Consider the following 20,506-nt stretch of genomic DNA (forward strand, 5'->3'; position numbering starts at 1 on the left):
TTTTCTTGTGCAACTTCAGAGGCTGTACATTTTATGTCAGTATCTTTTGAAATTTGAACTTTTTTTTGTCTTTGGCTGTTTGCATCAAATTATTAAACAATGTGTCCATTAGTTTTCCATTTGGAGGGAGTGATTATTATAAAGCAGATAATATATTCTAACTTTTTCTGCTTCCCAAAATGTACTGTGAAGGTGATTATTGAGTGCCTTGGAAGGCAAGAACCTTGACACGTTTCCTCTCATTTTCATCATTGGTACAGCAGACACATCAGAAAAGAAAGACCTAATCTTCTCCAGTTCAGGAATTAAAGATTAATTTACCAGTCATTGTTCAGAACAATCTGGGAGACAAATTATAGGGGAGTGAAACAAAAATAGTTGGTTTATTTTATTTTCTTCAAACACTTAGTTGGAAAAGAGGAAAAAGCTGCTTGACTAGTTAAAGCAGCATTTCATGACATAATGTCTCGGTGTCATCCGATCAAAGTTTTAGCTGTGCCCTGGACCCATATCTCAGTGTGTCTCTGAATTGTCCCGTACATCTACAACACTGCCTTTACATTGCAAGTGAAATTGCAACCACAATTTCCTTTCCTCATCTGTAATCCAAGCCACAGAGCCCGGCTGACAAGTTTGCAGTGTGTTGTGCTTATAAGTATAAATCCAACAAGTCCTAAAGCTTGTAAATCCACAAACTGCGACGTTTTAGCACACATTGTACTTGAGCCAAGCCTCCCCTAAACTTCTCACACCATGTAATGAGCAGCGGAAACCACTTTATCTTTTAGTGCATTTGAGCACAGCATCTGGGGAATATAGGACTGCATTCATATTTATCTGTGCAGGCACAGTAAATGTGAGATAATGTCTGTACAGATGGAATTTGTGTAAAATGCATTCCTTCATCAGAGTTTATGGCATTATTACTTTGGTAGATTTATAGATTGCTTTAGGAAACTGGTTGGAATGCAACATTATAATGAATAGAACTGGTGCTGCATTTAGAACAAACGAATGAATATCCTTGCTTCCACCTTCATTCATCCAGAACTCCGCTTTCGTCCTCTAGGGCCTGATAGCAGAATCATTGTGTGGTTTGCAAAAATAGTATCCTGTGCAAACCCATTGTCAAGCCTGTTTATTTGCAAAATGCATTGACATGCATTACCCTGTAAAATAAACAGGCATAGCTTTGCATGTGCACTGTTATTTATTAGTGGTATTTATCAAATATCCCTCATGAGCATTCCCTATATTAATAAAGAAAAGGCAGAGGAATTGCCTTTACAATTTCCTTTCACAAATCAGTACTGTGTACTGGTGTCCCATGGGCGATATCCTGTCTCCGTAACCTCCTCCCCAGCCCTGGGAGTGCACATGCTGCCCAATTGAAAGTCTGGCAATTTCAAATTATCCATGTGAATTAGATTGTCTTTTCTGAGTTTATTGTGGCTCATTGGATCTATTGGAGCCCACCAATTAAGATGCTTAAAATCTTTGTAACTTGTCTAAATGCCGGGCCATGAGTACTACTTCTTCCCACTGTAACTTCCCTGTGAACCAGCTCCGTCTCTAAGCCTATAGATTTTACAAAGCTTCATCGGCACATTCCATTGGTGTTCTCCAGTATCATTGATCCCAGGCCTCATTTGGAATGAGCCTTCCGCCAATGTCTTTGCTTGTGCATTCTAGCCACACTGTCCACTTGATGCTGGAATCAAATGCAAAGTCAAATTTTCACACTCCATGCGCATATACACAGATGTATAAGAGCATGCATGGACGCATGCAGACATGCGCAAACATACTTAAGCAATCGGCATAAACCTTGGCTGATTCCTTTCACCTCTCCCTTACTGAGGATAATTGTGGATCATTGTGTTACTAGCACCATCAGCCTGAATCATTGGTGGTGGGGGGAGGGGGGGGGGGGTGGAAAACACAGACATATTTAGTTTTTTGTGTAATTAGACCTAATCTGCATGAAATAAATTCATGGAACATTTTATTTCAAGAAAGAGGCAGTTTGCCAAACCAACAAATGGAACATAAAGTATGCAATTTGAGATTCTGCCTCTGGAGATTGATTGTTTTAAAATAGAAAAGTCATGACATTGGAAGGAAAAAAAATGATAGGCATGCAGTCACTTGTGAGAGATGGTCCATGGGAATGTTTCTGTTGATGTGCTGGGATTGGAGTCTGCTAGCAGGCTTCCTAACATTCCTGCATAAACTGCAGGAATGAATTGATTCCTTGACTGTAAAGAAGAGAGTAATTTGTGGAGAGTGGCATATCAAATGGGTTAGTCTAGACACAACATTGCATTGCAACTGTATGGTGTATTTCTTTTTCTATTTATTCTGCCACTGGCAGTGCAAACTTTTCTTTTTGTTTATCCATAATTGGCCTTGCATTAAAGGTGCAGTTAAGAATCACCACACTGGTGGGTCTGGATTCTCAAAGGGCAGGATATGTAGTTAAGGCTGATTTCCTTCAGTAAATGACGTATGAACCAGAAGTGTTTTAATGACACTTCAATAGTTTTCTGCTTACCATTGTTGAGATCATCTTTTATTCCAGGTTTACTTAATTATTTGAATTGAAATTCCCCAGCTCTGTGGTAGAATTCAAGCTCTTGTATCTGGATTGCTGGTCCAGTACTTTTACTGCTAGTGCCAGTAACAACCACTGAGCCACAGAAGTAAATTTAAATGTCTAGTTGAAGATGGACACGCAGTGGTGCACTTGATATCAGGACGTTGCCCTACGAAGGCAAAGAAAATATAATTTGATTCACCATCGTAAAACAGGAAGCAGCAGTGCCCCATGAATTAATAATTCATAGAATTTAATATTTAATGTGCACACAGATTGATCATCAATGCACTGAACACAATGAGATGAGCCCTTTTGATTCTATTGTTTCAGAGTTGATTTATTTGCCATTGATAACATTCTTTGGTTGATCTGCATAACAGTAACAAAAAGCATACTTGCTACCTTTTGAGATGAGTGATGTTGGCACCTTATCTTAATAGACAAGGAGATTAAGATGTAACTTCAATGCAGTTAGTGCTCTCAAGTGATCCCAAGATTAATAGGTACAGCTCCAAAATGTTCTGGGGTGAGTCATCGTCTTGCTTTAGCTCTCTGCAAATGGCGTTCAGCAGCTTCCAGGTCCTTCCTCATTTAGATGTTGTCACTGCTGCATTGAGTGAAGAGTGTCAGGCAGGAGATGGTCAGTTTAAAGAACAAGTTAGTAAGTACATCGTCTGGAGGGGCAAACTGGAAGAGGAATGCTTTCGTGGGGAGGATGTCAGCACCACTCTCCCCCAATGGAATTAATGAACATCTTCTGACTCTTTGACTCACTGTAACACAGAACAAACACACTTCAATCATCAGTGCATGTGTTTCAACACTGGAAACTCCAGAGCCTATGAAGGACTTCTGTTCTTAGCTTGAAAAGAAATCATGGTCTGCATCCCAAAAGGCAATTTAAAAAATTTCTCCCACGTGATTTCAAAGCCAGGTTGGGAAGAGACACTATCTTCTGGCAAGACATGATCTGCAAGGAAAGAGAAGGGAAAGCAAATCCCAGTGAGATCGTCTCTTGACAAAATGCTTGGAATGTGATCTGGTCATAACAAATGCCTTGCTTTGTCAGAGGCAAAAATCACAAAACATCATGGCAACACCCCTGGTCCAGGCACCTGAACCTGTTAGACTATATCATCATCTGAGCAAAGGACCTCAAGACCATCTCATCACCTATGCCATCAAGGACACTGTCAACTGCGGGACCAACCACCACCTAATCTGCTCTATAGTCTACATCAAGCTGATCTCAAGACATCAGAGTCCACAGAAACTTGCCACTAGAAGGCCATGGTCAAACTCTCAAGGACCCCACAAAGACAGATCAACACCTTGCAGACAACCTGTCAACTCTGACTACTGGAGCCATGGTTTATGGACCTGCTACATTTGGAACCTTCAGCACTGTATTTAAAAAAAATCATCCACAGCCCTGATATCTAAAGACCATACCAGGAATTGGGGGTTAACTCGTCAGAGATGGGGAGGCAGTCAACATATATTGGAAGGAACACTTTGAAAACCACCTGAATTTGAGGTAGGCATCTGAGACACCATCAGAGAGCAACCTATTCAGACCAGCCTTGCTGTCACTCCTGACCGACAAGAAGTCAAAAGGCCATGTCCTTGCTCAAAAATAAAGCCTCCTGAAGTAGACCAAATTCCTGCTGTAGTCCTAAAACTCAGCAGTGAAGAGCATCAGTTACAAATGCACAAAGTCATTGTCCACATCTGGGAAGAAGAGGGTATAGTCAGAGACTTTGGATGCCATGATGATGACAGTCTTCAAGAAAGGAGACCAACCTGACTATGGTAATAGCTACAGAGGGGTCTCCCTGCTGTCTGTCACAATGAAAGACCTTGCCGGGTCCTTCTCAACCACTTTTTCCCCAGTGGCTAAAGAGGTCATCTCTGAATCACTGGATTTGTCCTTCTGTAGGCACAGTGAGCGTGATCTCACCTCATGAAAATGCTGAGAACAATACAGGGAGCAGCATCAGCCACTATATACGATTACCTTCGATCTCACTAAAACCTTTGACTCCGTCATTTGGGAGGGAGCGTGGGACATTCTCTTCAAACTTGGCTGTCCAATGAAAGTCGTCTCCATTCTACAGCTGCTCCACGATGGCATGTAAGGTTTGACACTAACTAGTGGGTTTAAAACAGAACCAATCTCGGTGAGGGAGGACTGCTATCAAACAAGGCTTACACCATTGTCCAAGCACTTCTCTTGATATTTCTCACTGCAATGTTGCACCTTGCCTCCAATAAACCTCCAGTGGGAGTAGAGCTAATCTTCAGGGCTAATGGGGAAACTGTTCAATCTATGGCAACTTCACTTCGGAACCTGTTAAGTTGCAGTATGCAGAGAGTGCTTGTGTTTGTGCATGTTTGGAGGTTGAGCTCCAGAACATTGACTTGACTGAAGCATTTGGGAGAATGGGCCTTGCACTTAACATTTGCAAGGAAAAGTCTTCAATCAACTTACCCCTGCTGCACCGCACTACCCTCCAACAATAAAGGTTCGTGGTGAGACCTATGGACAACATAGACCACTTCCCATATCTTGGGAGCCAAGTGTTGGGGAGAGTTGGCAAGCATGAAAACAGGCCCTTCAGCCCATCATATCCATGCCAATCATTGTACTTGTGTATATATGTTCCATTTGCCTACATTTGCTCCATAGCCTTCCATGTCTTGGCAATTTGTCTGCTTGTCCTGATGCTTCTTGCTCAGGGAGTACATTCCAGATTTCAACTGCTCCCTCTGTCAAAGGTGCAGGCAGATGTTGATAATTCAGAAGCAGTGGAAGAACCACCACCTCCTGCTGCATCTGCGGAAGAGTCTGCAGTTCCTACATTGACCTCATCAGTCACCTCAGAACTTGCCGAACCAGAGTGGAAACAGATAGTCCTTGATCCCGTAAGAGAAGGGCATCTGCAGCATCATCTTAGCAATGGTGCTATTAAGTATAAATGAGGGCGAAGTGTTATACAGTGCTGAAGACTTGAGAGTTAACCATCACTTGCACAACTGAATTTTGAAATATTTTCTGGAAGTAACCAAGACCCACTGGACTTTAAGTAGGTTAGACATTTCTGCAAATTGTTAGTAAGAGTTAATTGTTCAAACTCTACTGCAGCAACAGCATCTCCAAGCAGCCTCTTGCATCTTAGTTCACCTTTGTAAAAACACATGCAAGAACGTGTATACATAAGTACAATATTTGTGTTCCGTTCTGGTCACCTCATTATAGAAAGGATGTGGAAGCTTTAGAGAGGGTGCAGAAGAGATTTACCAGGATGCTGCCAGGATTGGAGACCACGTCTTGTGAGGAAAGGCTGAGCAAGCTTAGTGCTTTTCTCTTTGGAGAGGAGGACGATGAGAGGTGACTTGATAGAGGTGTACAAAGATGATAAGCGGCATAGATCGAGTGGACAGTCAGAGACTTTTTCCCAGGGCGAAAATGGCTAACACAAGGGAGCATAATTTTAAGGTGATTGGAGGAAGGTATAAGGGGGATGTCAGAGGCAAGTTTTTTTACACAGAGTGGTGGGTGTGTGGAACGCACTTCCGGCAGAGGTGGTGGAGGCAGATACATGAGGGACATTTCAGAGACTCTTAGCCACATGAATGATAGAAAAATGGAGGGCAATGTGGGAGGGAAGGGTTAGATAGATCTTAGAGCAGGATAGAATGTCAGCACAACATTGTAGGCTAAAGGGCCTGCACTGTGCTGTAATATTCTCTGTAACACTTAACCAGGAAATCTTAATTCCAAAGAAGAAGTGAATAAAAAAATGTTAGTATCGCCTCACAAAAGAAAGAAAACAAACCTTAAAGGTTTTAGAAGAATGAACAAGATCCTTGGGAGTCAAAGATCAAGTCAGAAATGCTTATGTTAAAGGTGGAAATACAACTGTAGTCCATGAGATTAGGGAGAATGAAAAGTGCATAGAACCGGGGGAAACAGCATAAACAGAGCAACATTTGCAGTGTTGGGAGGGGAGAGGGAGAACACAAATTGGAATTAAATTGTCCTAGCTTAAGTGTTTTTATTGGGAAGGCGACCTATTACAAAGAAACAAAAGAGGCCTAAGCCTGCTTGGAGATGCTGTTTCTGCAACAGAGTTTGAACATTTAGCTGTTCCTGACAATTTGTGGAAATGCCCAACCTCTGTCCTGCCTGTTTAAAAGTCCCATGGTTCTTGGTTATTTTCAAAGGCTTTAAAAAAATCTCATCCTGCAAGTGATGGTTAACTCTTTAGTCTCCTCCAGCCTCGTGCAATACTTAGTTCTCCTTTAACCATAAATTGGGGGAGGCTGCAGATATTCTTTTCTCTTGGGACCCTTTGGGAGTCCCTTGGGATTGAGGAGGACTTCCATCCTGGCTTTGTGGGCTCCAAGGTGTCTAATGGGGGCAATATGGGAACCACCAGTTCTTCCACAGATGGCACGGTTGGTGGCTGGCTGTGTGGGCAGGTAAGAGAAGGGCATCTGCAGCACCATCTTAGCAATGGTACTGTTAAGTATAAATGGGAGCTAAGTGTTATACAATGCCAAAGAAGATTTGAGAGTTAACCACCACTTGCACAACTGGATTTTAAATGTGGTTTGGTCCTTCTGCCACCTAAATGCATGAACTTGAGGTTCTCAATATCTTCCAAATGCTCCTTCTCCACTTTGAATGGATGTGGGCCAGGGGGTCCCAGGAGGGGATGGCGTGATATCATTGGGTTGTATGAACAGTCAGTTTTCAAATTTCAGGTAACCCACACCCCCAGTGTTCCTCTCCCATGCACCCAGTTTTCTTCTCCCTTTTGTTCAACTTTCCCCTCCCCTCCCCTCCCCATCTGCCCATCATCCCTTCCCCTCCCCATCTGCCCATCCTCCCCTCCCCATCTGCCCATCATCCCTTCCCCTCCCCATCTGCCCATCCTCCCCTCCCCTCCCCATCTGCCCATCCTCCCCTCCCCTCCCCATCTGCCCATCATCCCTTCCCCTCCCCATCTGCCCATCATCCCTTCCCCTCCCCATCTGCCCATCCTCCCCTCCCCTCCCCTCCCCATCTTCCCATCATCCCTTCCCCTCCCCTCCTCACTTCATCTGCCCATCATCCCCTCCCCATCTGATTCCACCTATCACCCCCCAGCCTCTGTCCCACCCCTCTCCTGTACTGATTTATACTGTCTATCTATCCTCTTCCCTTTCAATCCTGATGTAGGATCTTGATGCGGGTAAGTCAACTTGCCCTTGTGCCTCCACAGGTAGTGCTTGACCATAAGATATAGGAGTAGAATTAGGCCATTTGGCCCATCAAGTTTGCTCTGCCATTCAATCATGACTGATATTCTTTTTTTCTTTTTCTCCTGCTTTAACCCTTAACCCCTTTACCAATCAAGAATCTATCAATCTCTGCTTTAAATACACCCAGTGACTTGGCCTGCTCAGGTCTCTGTGGCAACGAATTCCACAGACTCTCCAACCTCTGGCTGAAGAATTTCCTCCTCATCCCAGTTTTAAAGAGACATCCCTTTATTCTGAGGCTGTGCTCTCGAATCTTACTAATGGAAACATCCTCTCCACGTCCACTCTATCCAGGCCTTTCAGTATCTGCTTGACCCGCTGAGTTCTTCCAATTTTTAATTCCAGCTTCCAACACCTGCAGTCTCTTTTGTCTTCACACTACCAGCCAGTTTGCTCTTCCCCTCCCCAATATCTTGAACTCGAGCAAACTGCACAAGTACTGGGGAGGAACTCTGGGTGTGTTGTTTTGGAGTTGCTCATCTGGGTGTTTTAAGGGAGGACTGCCTTGTGATTATGGAGTCGGTTCAAAAGCTCCAAATTCCTGGGAGTGATGTCACACAGGAGGAATGGATTGACTGATGTCATCCCAATACTGTGGAGCCAAATCGCAACGAGAGGCTGAACTCTGTTGCAGCAGAACTGCAAAAATTGGAGACAATCCAGGGAGGGAACGGGAATGTCAGAGGAAGTGACTTAGTGACTTCAAGTGTAAAAGTCGGGAAAGGTCTTGTGTCTGCAGGGAATCAGAATGGAAGTCAGGCTGCAAGAGCGTGTGAAAGCAGAGGCTCAAAGCAGTGTTGACTGAGAAATAGCAGAACTCGTGAAATTGAGTTTAAGGTGTTTGATCGTGCCAAGTTATGACTGTAGTAGCTTAAAAGGCTGTTCTAAGTTTAATGTGGAGTTTTAGAAAATATATAATAAAATGTATAGTTGCGGAGACAATTATGTTAAGGTAACAATTGGAGTAGCAAACTCGTGTTCGGGAGTGTGTGAGGCCCTATCTTGAGAATTAATCCACTAGAATTACTGGTGCATGGAATGAATACTTAAAGCTTGTGAATGAAGAGTTTAGAAGTTGAAAAGACTAAGTAATGATTACATTAACATATCCTCTCCTCTGTCTCTAACTGCACTCATTACCTTTCAAGCAGATGGCTTCATTAATAACTTATCACCATGGAAACTATCAGAGAATCCCTTTGTCCTTTCGATTCTTCCTCTACCCTTACTTCAACTTAAAACTAACTTGTTTTCTCTCTTTTTGAGGAAGGGCCTCTGACCTCAGCATTGACTCTGGGATTCTGTATCTGGTCAATCTTGCACAGGATCTGAGAGCAGACTTCCTGGGATAGTTTCTGGAAATCTCAGCAAGACAGAGTTCCATGGAGTCTAGCTGTAGTGCACTGTGAAGTAGTTATGAGAGCTTAGCCAGCAAGCTTGGGATTTCAACCTTGGCACAGGAATCACAAAGCTTACTGCACTACACTATACAAGCTAACAGATGAGAGTTTCTGACCAAACTCCAAGTTATTTTGCTAGTTTTGGAAGTTAAGATTTTGAGATGGTACAAGAAGAATTTCTCTTAATTGTTTTCAAAGATGAGAAGCTTTGGCTCTGAATAGAGAACCCAGGGAATCTCAAACAAAGAGATTAACAGGAGACTTGAAAGAGATGCTCAAGGTTGAGCAAAATGTTGAGAGGATAGGCATGAGATGGGCAGTAAATGAGCAACTGAAAGACATAATCCTGGGTTTGTTATTAAAGAAATAGGAAAATGTTTCAAAAAAAGATAAATATTTGTGAGATGAAAGTTCAGTTGGTGGAAAGTGCAAGGTAGTAAGACTAAGCAGAAAGCTAAGTCAAAGAACCAGTCCTGGTATATGGACTGAAGAGTCTCCAGTGGAACTTCTACGATTTGACAATGTATTTTTAAGATTCAGGTTTGGAATAGATAAACTTAATTACTGATTTGTGTGCAGATAATTCCTGTGATTGGAAAACAATGTGAAATAATGGGCCACAATGAAAATTGTCATTGGAAATTTCCTGATCAACCCTCCACAAAGGATAGTAAGGGGAAAGGTCAGGTTTGGTTGTGGTGGTGTTTGGGTGCGGGCATGCTGAGTGGTTGAATATTGTGGAGATGGTTTGTGTGTGGGCAGAATCAAAAACAGGACCATGGTGAATGAGCCCTTCATAACTTTCCTCCATTTGAATTGGGCTCTGTATAGAATGGGTTGGTGATTCACTGTCATCTGTTCAGTTCTACCTTTCAAGATGCATTTTATCTGTAGTGGAGGAGTGGACCGTTGTTTGCTTGTGCTGAACAAGTAATATGCTTGCTGTCCATTGTATTCCCATCCCACCAGAGAGCTTTATTAGAGATGTTGTAGGAAGGGTAATAAAACGTCAGCCTTCATGCTGCTGATAAGGCTGGTGCTATTGTCTTGTGCTGGCTCGGTTCCCCAGCCGGGTCCACGCCCACACTCGTCCATCTGTGAAGGGCTTCTCTCACTGGGCTTGCACATCCCCATGTCCATCAGCAAGGTCTGTGTCTGATGCAATGAGGCAACCCCACTCTCAACACCCTGACCTCCTTTGACAGTTGGCAAAGCCAGGGTGAGGCTTTGGTTGTGAAAGTCTTAATTGATTTTGATACCTCTTGAATGTCTTTGACATTCAGAGATATTCAAGCTGTTAATATTGAAGTCAATAAAAATGTATGATTTTTTAAAATGTAAAAAGAAAGTTAACTAAAAATACAATGCTCGTAAATATTTAGAAGTATTAACTATACCATATATTTTTTAATGAAAGCAACTTGCCTCCTCTGTTTCTGAATTCTTTGTCTTGCAATCTTCATTGTAATCTGCAGGGTGTCCAAGCCAGTGCCAGGTCTAAAAGCATAATAATTGAAAGTAATATATATTCCTTTTATCAGGCAACCAAAACAACAGGAAGTGAACCAGCTGTGGTTGTCAAGATAAAGATTGTATTAGATCAAAGGAAAAGGGTGATAATGTTGCCAACAAAAGCAGTAATCCTGAGGACTGGGAACATTTCAGAGTTCCAAGGGCCAAGGAGAACAAGGGATTGATAAAGGCAAGGCAAAATAGAGTATAAGAGAAGGCTATCGAGAACATAAAAACAAAGTGTGAGAGCTTCTATAGATATGTTTTAAAAAAAAAACGAGCAAACTTAATGCTGTATAAATCCCCAGGACCCTGATGGGCTGTTTCCTTAGCCCCTGAAGGAGGTGACTATGGAGATAGTGACACCTAGTTGTCATCATCCCACATTCCATTAATTCTAGGACAGTTCTTACAGATTGGATGACATGAAATGTATCCTCATTATTTAAGCAAAGGGATGAGAGAAAACTGCTAACCATAGGTCAGATAACCTAATGTCAGTGGTGGGGAAAATGCAGGCATCTGTTATTAAAGATAAGGGCATGTAAGAAGAAAGAACAAGATTCAGAAGAGTCAATTTGTACTTATCAGAAACTTGTGTTTAGCAGAAATCGTTCTTGAGAAAATCAGTTTATTGATTCTGTATGTGGCAGAATAGATTATGTTGAATGAGTGGATGTGGTCTTCAAGAAGTCCTTTAGTATGATGCCAGACAAGAGGTGGTGTTAAACAAAATTAATGCACGCTGTACTGGAGGGAAGTCGGGGTGAGGTGGAACATACTGCTGTGGAGTAAGGATTAGTTAAGAGATGGAGCATAGCAATAAATGAGCCATTTCCTGACTGGGAGGCTGTGACTGGTGCGGTGCACAGGGTTGGAGCTGTGGCTTGAGCTGCTCACAAACTATGTCAGTAATTTGGATGAGGGTATCAAGTGTAATTTATCCAAGTTTGCTGCTGATAATCAGCTTGATGGTGGAGAGGCTTCTGTGGGATATAGACAGGTTAAGTGAATGGGCAAGGACGTGGCAGATGGAGCATTTTTTTAAAATGGGGAGAGATGATAAGATGTTAGTGTTTGAAGGGACCTGTATGTTCTTGTATTTGAAGGCAACAGACAAGACTAACAAGCAATTATGAAGGCAAACAATATGTTAGCTTTGTTGCAAGAAGATTTGAATGCGAAAGTAGTTATGTCTCGCTCAGATTATATAGGGCCTGCTGTGACTATATTTGTATAATCAGGCACAGGTCCTTGCTGAAGGATTTGAGAGAGGGAATGCAAAGAAGGTTTGCTGGATGGATTCTTGTGGGTGATGGGTTTGTAGTGTGAGGAGAGATAAAGTAGACCAGGCCTATACTCTCCTGAGCTCAAAAGAATGAGTGGCAGTCTCATTAAAATGTACAAGATTAGTTCAAAAAATTCATGGTTGATGCTTCCTCTAGCTGGGTGTCTGAGAGCCGGGGTCAGGTCTCAAAGTGACGGGCTGACTATTCGGGACAGATGCGAGAAGAAATTTCTTCACCTTGAGGGCAGAAGAGAATTCTCCACCTACAAAGGCTGTGGAGGCTCAACTGCTGAGTATGTTCCAGGCAGATGTTTAGATATTAAGTGAATAAATGGTTATGGGGTTAGTGCAGGAAAGTAATATTGAATGGCATAGCAAGTTTAAGAGGTTGGATGACCTACCCTGCTTCTATTATGTTCTGGCATCTGAGAGAGAATTTGTATATTCTTTCTCCTGGGGTATCCCAGCAAGACTGGTACTGCCGCTGGATTCTAGTGTCCAGCACGTTAGCAAGATAATAGATAAAGCTTTGGGATCTGTCAATAAGTCTCGGCCATGCTAGTTTTATTGTGTGTCTTGGTCACAGAGATGCAGCATGGAAACAGGCCCTTCAGCCCACTGAGTCTACACTGATCATCAAATATCCACTCGCACTAATCTTAGATTAATCCCATTCTCCCTACATTTTGTCAGCTCCCCCAGATTCTACATCTCACCTACACACTAGGGACAACTTGCAGTGGCTGATTACCTTCCTGACCCGTACATCTTTGAGATATGGGAGGAAACCAGAGCATCTGGAGGAAACCCATGTGGTCTTAGGGAAAACGTGCACACTCCACACAGACAGCACTCGAGATCAGGATTGGACACGGGTCTCCGGTGCTGTGAGGCAGCCGCTCGACTGGCTCTGCCATTGTGCCATCTTATTTCAGTTCCCACATCTGAACAGCAACAGCTCCATCTGAGACCACTGGCAGTAGTCAGTCGACCCACTTCTGTTGTGTTTAATAGGTCCTGTAATTCATGACTGCCATCTGGTGTTCAATTCTCAGAGCCTGCTCATTGTGAAGAAATCTTCTCTGGCTGCAAATTAAATCTCCCTCGGGCAGCAGAACAAATGGATTGAAAGTGGGTGTTATCTGGAAAATTGAGCTTCTAATATCAGGAGAGTTGCTAAATTCTGCAATTTGGTCAGGGGGGTCCTTGTGTTCAGAGTCTAAAGCCAAGGTCAAAGTGCAATGGGCAGTGGGGAAGTATACAAACCAGCAGTTCCCTGAAAATACCTTGTACAGTTGGCAAGGTAATAAAAGATGCATTGTTCCTTCATTTTAAACCTGCCCTGGAAATTCTTCCTGTGGTACTTGGTGCTGAACTGTGGCTGTCAGCAGCATGGATGGCTTTTGGCACTTGGGACTAGTTGTATCAAATTGAATCGTAAGCTGCCATTTTCCATGTTCCTTGCTGTATAGATTAATGTGGTTATAAGGCAAAGCTGAATGATTTTCCTTTACTTCCCATTTTCTGAATGGCTGATCTGACTTGAGGCACAGTTCTACAGCTACTGACGTTTCTCCAGTGATCTTGTGATCACATTTTTTAATGAGTGAGTCTCAGTGAGTTCCAACTAATTATTTGATCATGGAGCATATCACAACCACTTTCTGTCATCATGTGCACACATTTTATGGTGCAAGTCATCATTTGCTGATTGTTCATTGCACCTCTGATGTCTTCCCTCCTCTGCCCAGCATTGCTTTGGCCACTTATCTTTCCACATAGGCTGCTGAAATCAGCTAACATTGTAGAATCCAGGCCTGGGTCGCTTAAATCTGAGGTTGTCGAGTTAGAGAGGTTATCCACTACCATCAGGATAGCTCCCTGGCACAATTGTTTGTCGTGAATTTAATAATAAATGGCTAATGTTAACCGTATCCTTTTTAATGCAGCGTGTTATAGATTGAGTGAGCAAAGGCTTTTCTCTTTGGAGAGAAGGAGGATGAGAGGTGACTTGATGGAGGTGAACAAGATGATAAGAGGCATATATAGAGTGGACAGTCAGAGACTTTTTCCCAGGGTGACAATGGCTAACACGAGGGGGCATAATTTTAAGGTGATTGGAGGAAGGTATAAGGGGGATGTCAGAGGTAATTTTTTTTTACACAGAGTGGTGGGTGCATGAAACACACTGCCAGCAGAGTTTGTGGGCGCAGATACATTAGGGACTTAGATAGCCACATGAATGGTAGAAAAATGGAGGGTTATATGGGAGGGAAGGGTTAGATAAATATTAGAGCAGGGTAAAATGTCAGCACAACATCATGGGCTGAAGGACCTGTACTGTGCTGTAATGTTCTATATTGTATGTGTTCTTGCAAATAGCACATTTCAGTAGTAAGCTGCCCAATGGCTTCCTGTGCTCAGTGATCCTGTGTGGACTCTGCTGTTCCATGCCCAGGGCAGAAATGGGGAAGATTACCCATTTAAGCTGATTTTGGAGCCTATCTGAAAATTGCTCTGCATCTTCCCAGTCCTCAACTCCAGCAGTGGTTTATATCAGAGGATGTATTTGTCTCCAGTATACCTATGACTTGAGGTGGCGGCATCAAAATACATGAAAAAAGTAGATGCAATTCAGTTCATTCATGTATTTTGTTTGTAAAGGTAGAGTCTGGATTAGGTCATAAAATGCTGAAATTATTCAAGAGCATTTTTGGAATGTTTTTCTTGTCCAAGTAATTTATGTCTTGAACCTTTTTGAATTCCAATACACAATACTGCATTCTGCGCAACGCATAAAAAGCTGGAGGAACTCCACAACACTGCATTAGCCAGGATGAATTAATGTGCTATAAGGTCAATTGACATTTCGGCTAAGTCCTGCCTTACTTCAATGCATTCTTATTGTAATTATTCCTTCAACTTCATACAGACAGATACATCCATCCAACCTCCTGTTCCCACAGGATTCCAATTATGCAAGGAATTCAGTGGCCAGAATAGGAAATAGTTGGTAAATTGCTATCGTAGAAACCACTCAAGCTTCACCCAGTCACCAATGGGTGAAAATCAAACATGTTTGGAATATCGAGAGGGTGACTCTGCAACCTTACCCCATGTTCACCTGCAATTCCTTTTGTCATTTCCTTACCACATATCTTAGATACTCAATGCCATAGTGAATTGCATCTTGTTGTGATACCTTGTTCAAGATCCAGATTGGTGTGTATTCATTAATTAACCCAGATCCAGATGTTAAAATGGCCAGCACATTGTTTTCAGTTTGTGGGTAAATGCTGCATTTGGCTATTGCCTCTTCGAGGAAATGTGCTGTGCGTATTGAACCGGTTAGAGTAGGAAAAAAACAAAACCTAATAATTTACCGATTATAGTTCTTTGAGGAATAAAATATTGTTTGTAAGTGAGATGAGGAAGCAGACAAAAATAGCCCTGCTCCTGTGAAGAAATTAGAATAAGTATTAAATGAGTAGAATTAAAAGGCTGATTCTTGCTTGTGTGTAAATGTAGAAGTCATCAAAACAAAGCTTTAAATTGTAGTGTTAGTTCATTACTACTCCTGATACCTCCTCCTTTGACTCAACAACCACTTTTGTCTGATTTATGCTTCTGAACACTACCTTGGTACACTTTTAAAGAAAGAGCAGTGCAAGGTGCTGTTGCAATTGATCACATCCAAAGGAGGAATCGTTAAAAGTTGAGCAGGTGTCATTGAAGTCTGGAAAATAATATCACAGACAAAGTATAAATTCTATCTCTTCTATTGAAGTTAACATACAATTGAATATATCACTAGTCTTTTGCATGTTGCATTTGTTTATGCAGCTGAAGTCTGTTATCTTATAGTCATACAGTATTAAACAGGTCCATCAAGTCTATGCCAGCCATCAAGCACCCATTTTACACTGCTTCTGCAGTGATCTCATTCTATTCTCCCTATATTTTTATCGATACCTCCCAAATTCACTACTCAGCTACTCACTAGGGCAGCCAATTAACCTAGCAACCCTTATGTCTTTGGGATGTAGGGAGGAAATAGGAGCATCTGTTGGAAACCCAGGAAGAATGTGCCAACTCCAGACAGACAGCACTGGAGGTTGGGATTGAGCCTAGGTCAGTGGAGCTGTGAGGTAGCCACTCTGCTAGCAAGGACACTGTGTCACTGATGTTGGTGAAGATGTGGAGAGAAGATGTTGCACTTTTATTTAAAAAAAACTTTTTCCAGAGTATTCACCATTATTGTCAGTATCAGTAGTTACTAACAAAGAAAGAGTAGATGATCATCTCTTTTTATAATGTAGGGATAAACACAACTAAAACCTGCCACCTAAATCAAGTACCAAGACTTGACATCAGTTCAAGACCAGTGGCAGCTGAGGATGCTAAAGTAGTACAGTTTAAAAACTTGAGCCAAAAAAAAACAGCAGTTATGGTTTCAGTTGAGGTTGAGGGGCTTCATAATGGTTACAAGGTTCGAACGATAAAACGGAAATGGAAAATGCATGGTTTATACATTTAAGTGTATTGAATTTTTTTCACTTTTGTTAATAGCCTCTCCAAATTAATCGAGGAAATATGGTTAATTTGTGCTTTTGCTTTCATCAGAAGTGATGAAAGGTTATTGACTCAAAGTTAACTGTTTCTTCCTGAACTGCTGGGTATTTCCTGCATTTTCTCTTTTCCCTTTTGATTCCCAGTGTCTGCAGTATTTTGCATCTGTTTACATGAAGATCTGATTTTCCTGTTTAAGATTTCTTACGTGGGGCTCCTTTCTGTTTTCAGATTGTGCCGGCTGTGGCAGAGATATTAAAAATGGACAGGCTTTGCTGGCTCTCGAGCACCAGTGGCATCTGGGATGTTTCAAGTGCAAGTCTTGTGGGAAGGTCCTCACTGGAGAGTACATCAGCAAGTAAGTGCAAATCCCACTCGGCGTTAAAATGCACAGAATCCAGTGGTGAGCTTTTGTCTTCCTGTTTTGAAGTCTGATGCAAAATAACACTGGCATTTGAAGGGGAACTGGTGTTAGGAATGCTAGTATCATGTTAGAAATAAAACTGTCAAATACAGTATTACATAGTACTGTTAAATGCCACAGCAAAATGTGTGTGCTGAAAATCTGAAATAAAAACACATTTCTGGAAAAGCTGTGTAAATCAGCAACTGAGAGTGAAACAGATAACATTTCAGGTTACTGGTCTTTATTCAGAATTGAGAATAGTTGAAGCTGAATTTTAAGATGGAGGGGATGAAATGGAATGCAGGATAGGTAAAATGAAAGGAGGAGGACAATGCTGCAAGGTGAAAGGATAGCAGTGGGACAAGTAAAGAAACAAAAGATTGGTCTATGTGTGGTTTAAATGGCAGTAACAGAATTTTTATCTGAAATTGTTGAATTTCATAATGAACCTGGAAATCTGTAATGTTCTTCGTCAAAAGATCAGGTGCTGTTCCTTGAGATTACATTAAACTCTTTTCTTAACTTGCTTAACTGGCAATTTTGTCAGAATTATTCTTAATCTGCAGCAGTTGGTACCTAAAGTGGGCCTCCAGGTGGTAAAATAGGAGCAAAAACCTTGCAATCATTTGACATGCAATTGAGTTAATATTGGGCAGTTGGATAATATGGGCCTTTTCCAAATTTATCTTGTGAAAACATTTGAAGTATATTTTTGTAACTGACTATTTTGTAAGATATGGCAGCTCTCTGAGTAAAATTGAATTGGATGTTAGCTTCAGTTTTTAAACATCATCCTCAATGTTGTATAACGAGCATATCACACTAGGATAGTCTGGTGTATGTTAACTTTTTGAATCCAGTGTCAAATTTAATTCTGGTACAAATTTGTGAGCTTTGTCTCCGGTTTTGGCTTATTTATGTTTTTTTGTTTTGCAAAATTGTTCTTATTCCTTCTTTCTTCCTTATTCCCATAAAACTCTGACAGAGATGGTGCTCCTTATTGTGAAAAGGATTATCAAACCCTTTTTGGTGTGAAATGTGAAGACTGTGACAAATTCATCACAGGAAAGGTCTTGGAGGTACGTGAATGGCAACTACATATTAAAAGATTATGTCAATTTTCAGGGCTTTTCAGTGAAGATAGGTTCCTCATGTAAATCACAGCCAAGTGAAGTCAAATTATGTATTCTGTTCAATCAGAAGTACTTTGTTTCAAAAGTTTCTCTAACTCGTCTGACCAATTGCTAACTTTCACCAAGCCCTTTCACACATCACTCGTACTTGTAATTGGGATTAAACAATGTCTTAATTTTAATATTCTGATCCCCATTTTCTGAACTCTCCTTGGTCTTCCCTATTTCCCTAATCTCTTTCAGCCCTATAACTCTCCCAAGTATACTTACACCCTCTAATTCTGGCCATTTGTTCATTTCCAAAGCCATTCATTTCATCTTCCCTTTATCAACTGAGGCCCTGAACTTCCCTCCTGAACTCTCCCCTCCCGCTTGCCTCTCTCAAAAATGCTCTCAAAAACTAAAAACCTTTCTTTTTTAAAAAAAAGGAAAAATCTAGACATTTGAAACAAAAAAAACAGGAAATGTTGGAAACGCCCAGCAGTTATTGTGTGATGTTTCAGGTCATTTCCCTTTCGATTGATGCTGCCATTCTTGCTGATTGTTTCCATCTTTTACAGTATTTTGTGTGTCTTTCCACTGGGTTAAAGAATAGGTTTTGAATGTATGCAGGCAAAGTCTAACCTTTAAACTGCTGGTTTATTTAAAATACCTGTATGATCCACTTACAAAACAACTACCGTATAATTCACTGGTTTGAAGGTATTACTGCTAATTCCTGAAAACATTATTTAATTGTAGCAATATTTTTGTCCCTAGATTTCAATACGTTAAAGCAAAAATGAATGCAGGGGCAAAATCATGTGCCAATTATATTAATTAATGCTACAAATAGTTTCTAAAACAGACCTTGGATATTGATTGAATGGGTGTTTTGATTTTGATGGATTAAAATGAGTCATTGAACCTCAGAAAGTAATTCGTCACATAAAGTGCCTTGATTTTATTTTATAATAAAAGATATATGCGATTGTTTACCTGACACACAAGGCAGTGAAGGTGCTGCAAAAACACGGTTGAAGCATTCATGCATTTAGATTCAACGTGATCCTTTGGCTTCTTTCCGTGTGCCTGTGACAGAAAGGATGAAATATTTGAAACAACATGAGGATGAAATTATCATTTCCAGTTGCACAAATTGCACTCAGCCTGAATCAACAGCTCATTTTCCGTTGACTTCATATAAATAAATAATGAGACAGCAAACGCTGCGATGTGAAAAGGCCAAACAACAACTGCAAACCAGTTCCTGGACCTCAGCAGTTATTTCAGTACCTGATAAAAGGTCACTGTGCATATTCTGGTGCGTTTGTTGCTGCTTTTGTAAATGCTGTAGCTGAGTAAGGCTTTAATAGTTCCCTGTTCCCATTCCAGCATTGCACCTGCTGGAACATTCAGGGCAGCGCAGTGGTACAGCTAGTAGAGCTGTTGCCTCGCAGTTCCAGTGACCCTGGTTCAGTCCTGACCTCCTGACATCCCATGCATTTTGTATGTTCTCCCTGTGACTGCATGGGTTTCTAATGAGTGATCCTGTTTCATCCTGCATCCCAAAGTTGATATCTCACTGCATATTTTGTACGTTCTCTCTGTGTCTGCGTGGGTTTCCTCCCACATTCTGAAGATGTACAGGTTAGGAAGTTGTGGGCATGCTATGTTGGCACCGGAAGTGTGGTGACACTTGCGGGCTGCCCCCAGAACACACTACGCAAAGATGCATTTCACTGTGTGTTTCAATGTACATGTGACTAATAAAGATATCTAAATTGCTCCTACTATGTAGGTAGTGGTAGAATCTGAGGAGAATTGGTAGAATAAAGAAAAGGGAATGACGTAAATGGGTGTGTGATTGTCAGTGTGGATTCAAAGAACGTCGGTCCTGTTTCTTCGTCATGCAGCATGGAAACTTTTAAATGTATCTGGAACAGTAGAAAATGTCAACATTGCTGGAGGACTATTGTCACTGTTGGAAATCCCCTGAGTAATAGCAACTCCTACATTGTGAAATCTGCCATTTCCTCTGCTTCTGTGAGAATAAACAGAATGGTTCAATCCAACCCCCCCTTGTATAGCCACTGTTTCTTTTCCCTGTTACTTTTCATCCATTTTTTTAAATACAATTTCAGAATCTGCTTTACGATTTTCCTCATGGTAAAGGGAGGAGCTTCCCAAGTGCAGGTCAAAGATGCAGAGCAGTGATACACTAGCAATGATATGTATGTGAAGTCAGGGTGCTGTGTGACTTGGAGGCAGTGGTGTTCCCGTGCACCCGCTTGCCTTTACGATTAACAG

General features: G+C 41.5%; 1 protein-coding gene across 12 annotated transcripts in view; it reads left to right on the forward strand.

Moving 5' to 3' along the window:
- Positions 1–20,506, forward strand: part of ablim1b (actin binding LIM protein 1b) — a 290,641-nt gene that overhangs the window by 159,237 nt on the left and 110,898 nt on the right. For all 12 annotated transcript variants that reach the window (XM_052027491.1, XM_052027497.1, XM_052027496.1 and 9 more), the window contains 2 exons: positions 16,910–17,036; positions 18,070–18,163. In XM_052027491.1, coding sequence (XP_051883451.1) covers positions 16,910–17,036; positions 18,070–18,163 — 221 coding nt within the window. The remainder of the gene's footprint in view (positions 1–16,909; positions 17,037–18,069; positions 18,164–20,506) is intronic.

Source organism: Pristis pectinata, chromosome 12, assembly GCF_009764475.1.
Source record: "Pristis pectinata isolate sPriPec2 chromosome 12, sPriPec2.1.pri, whole genome shotgun sequence".
In the NCBI taxonomy this organism is placed as follows: Eukaryota; Metazoa; Chordata; class Chondrichthyes; order Rhinopristiformes; family Pristidae; genus Pristis; species Pristis pectinata.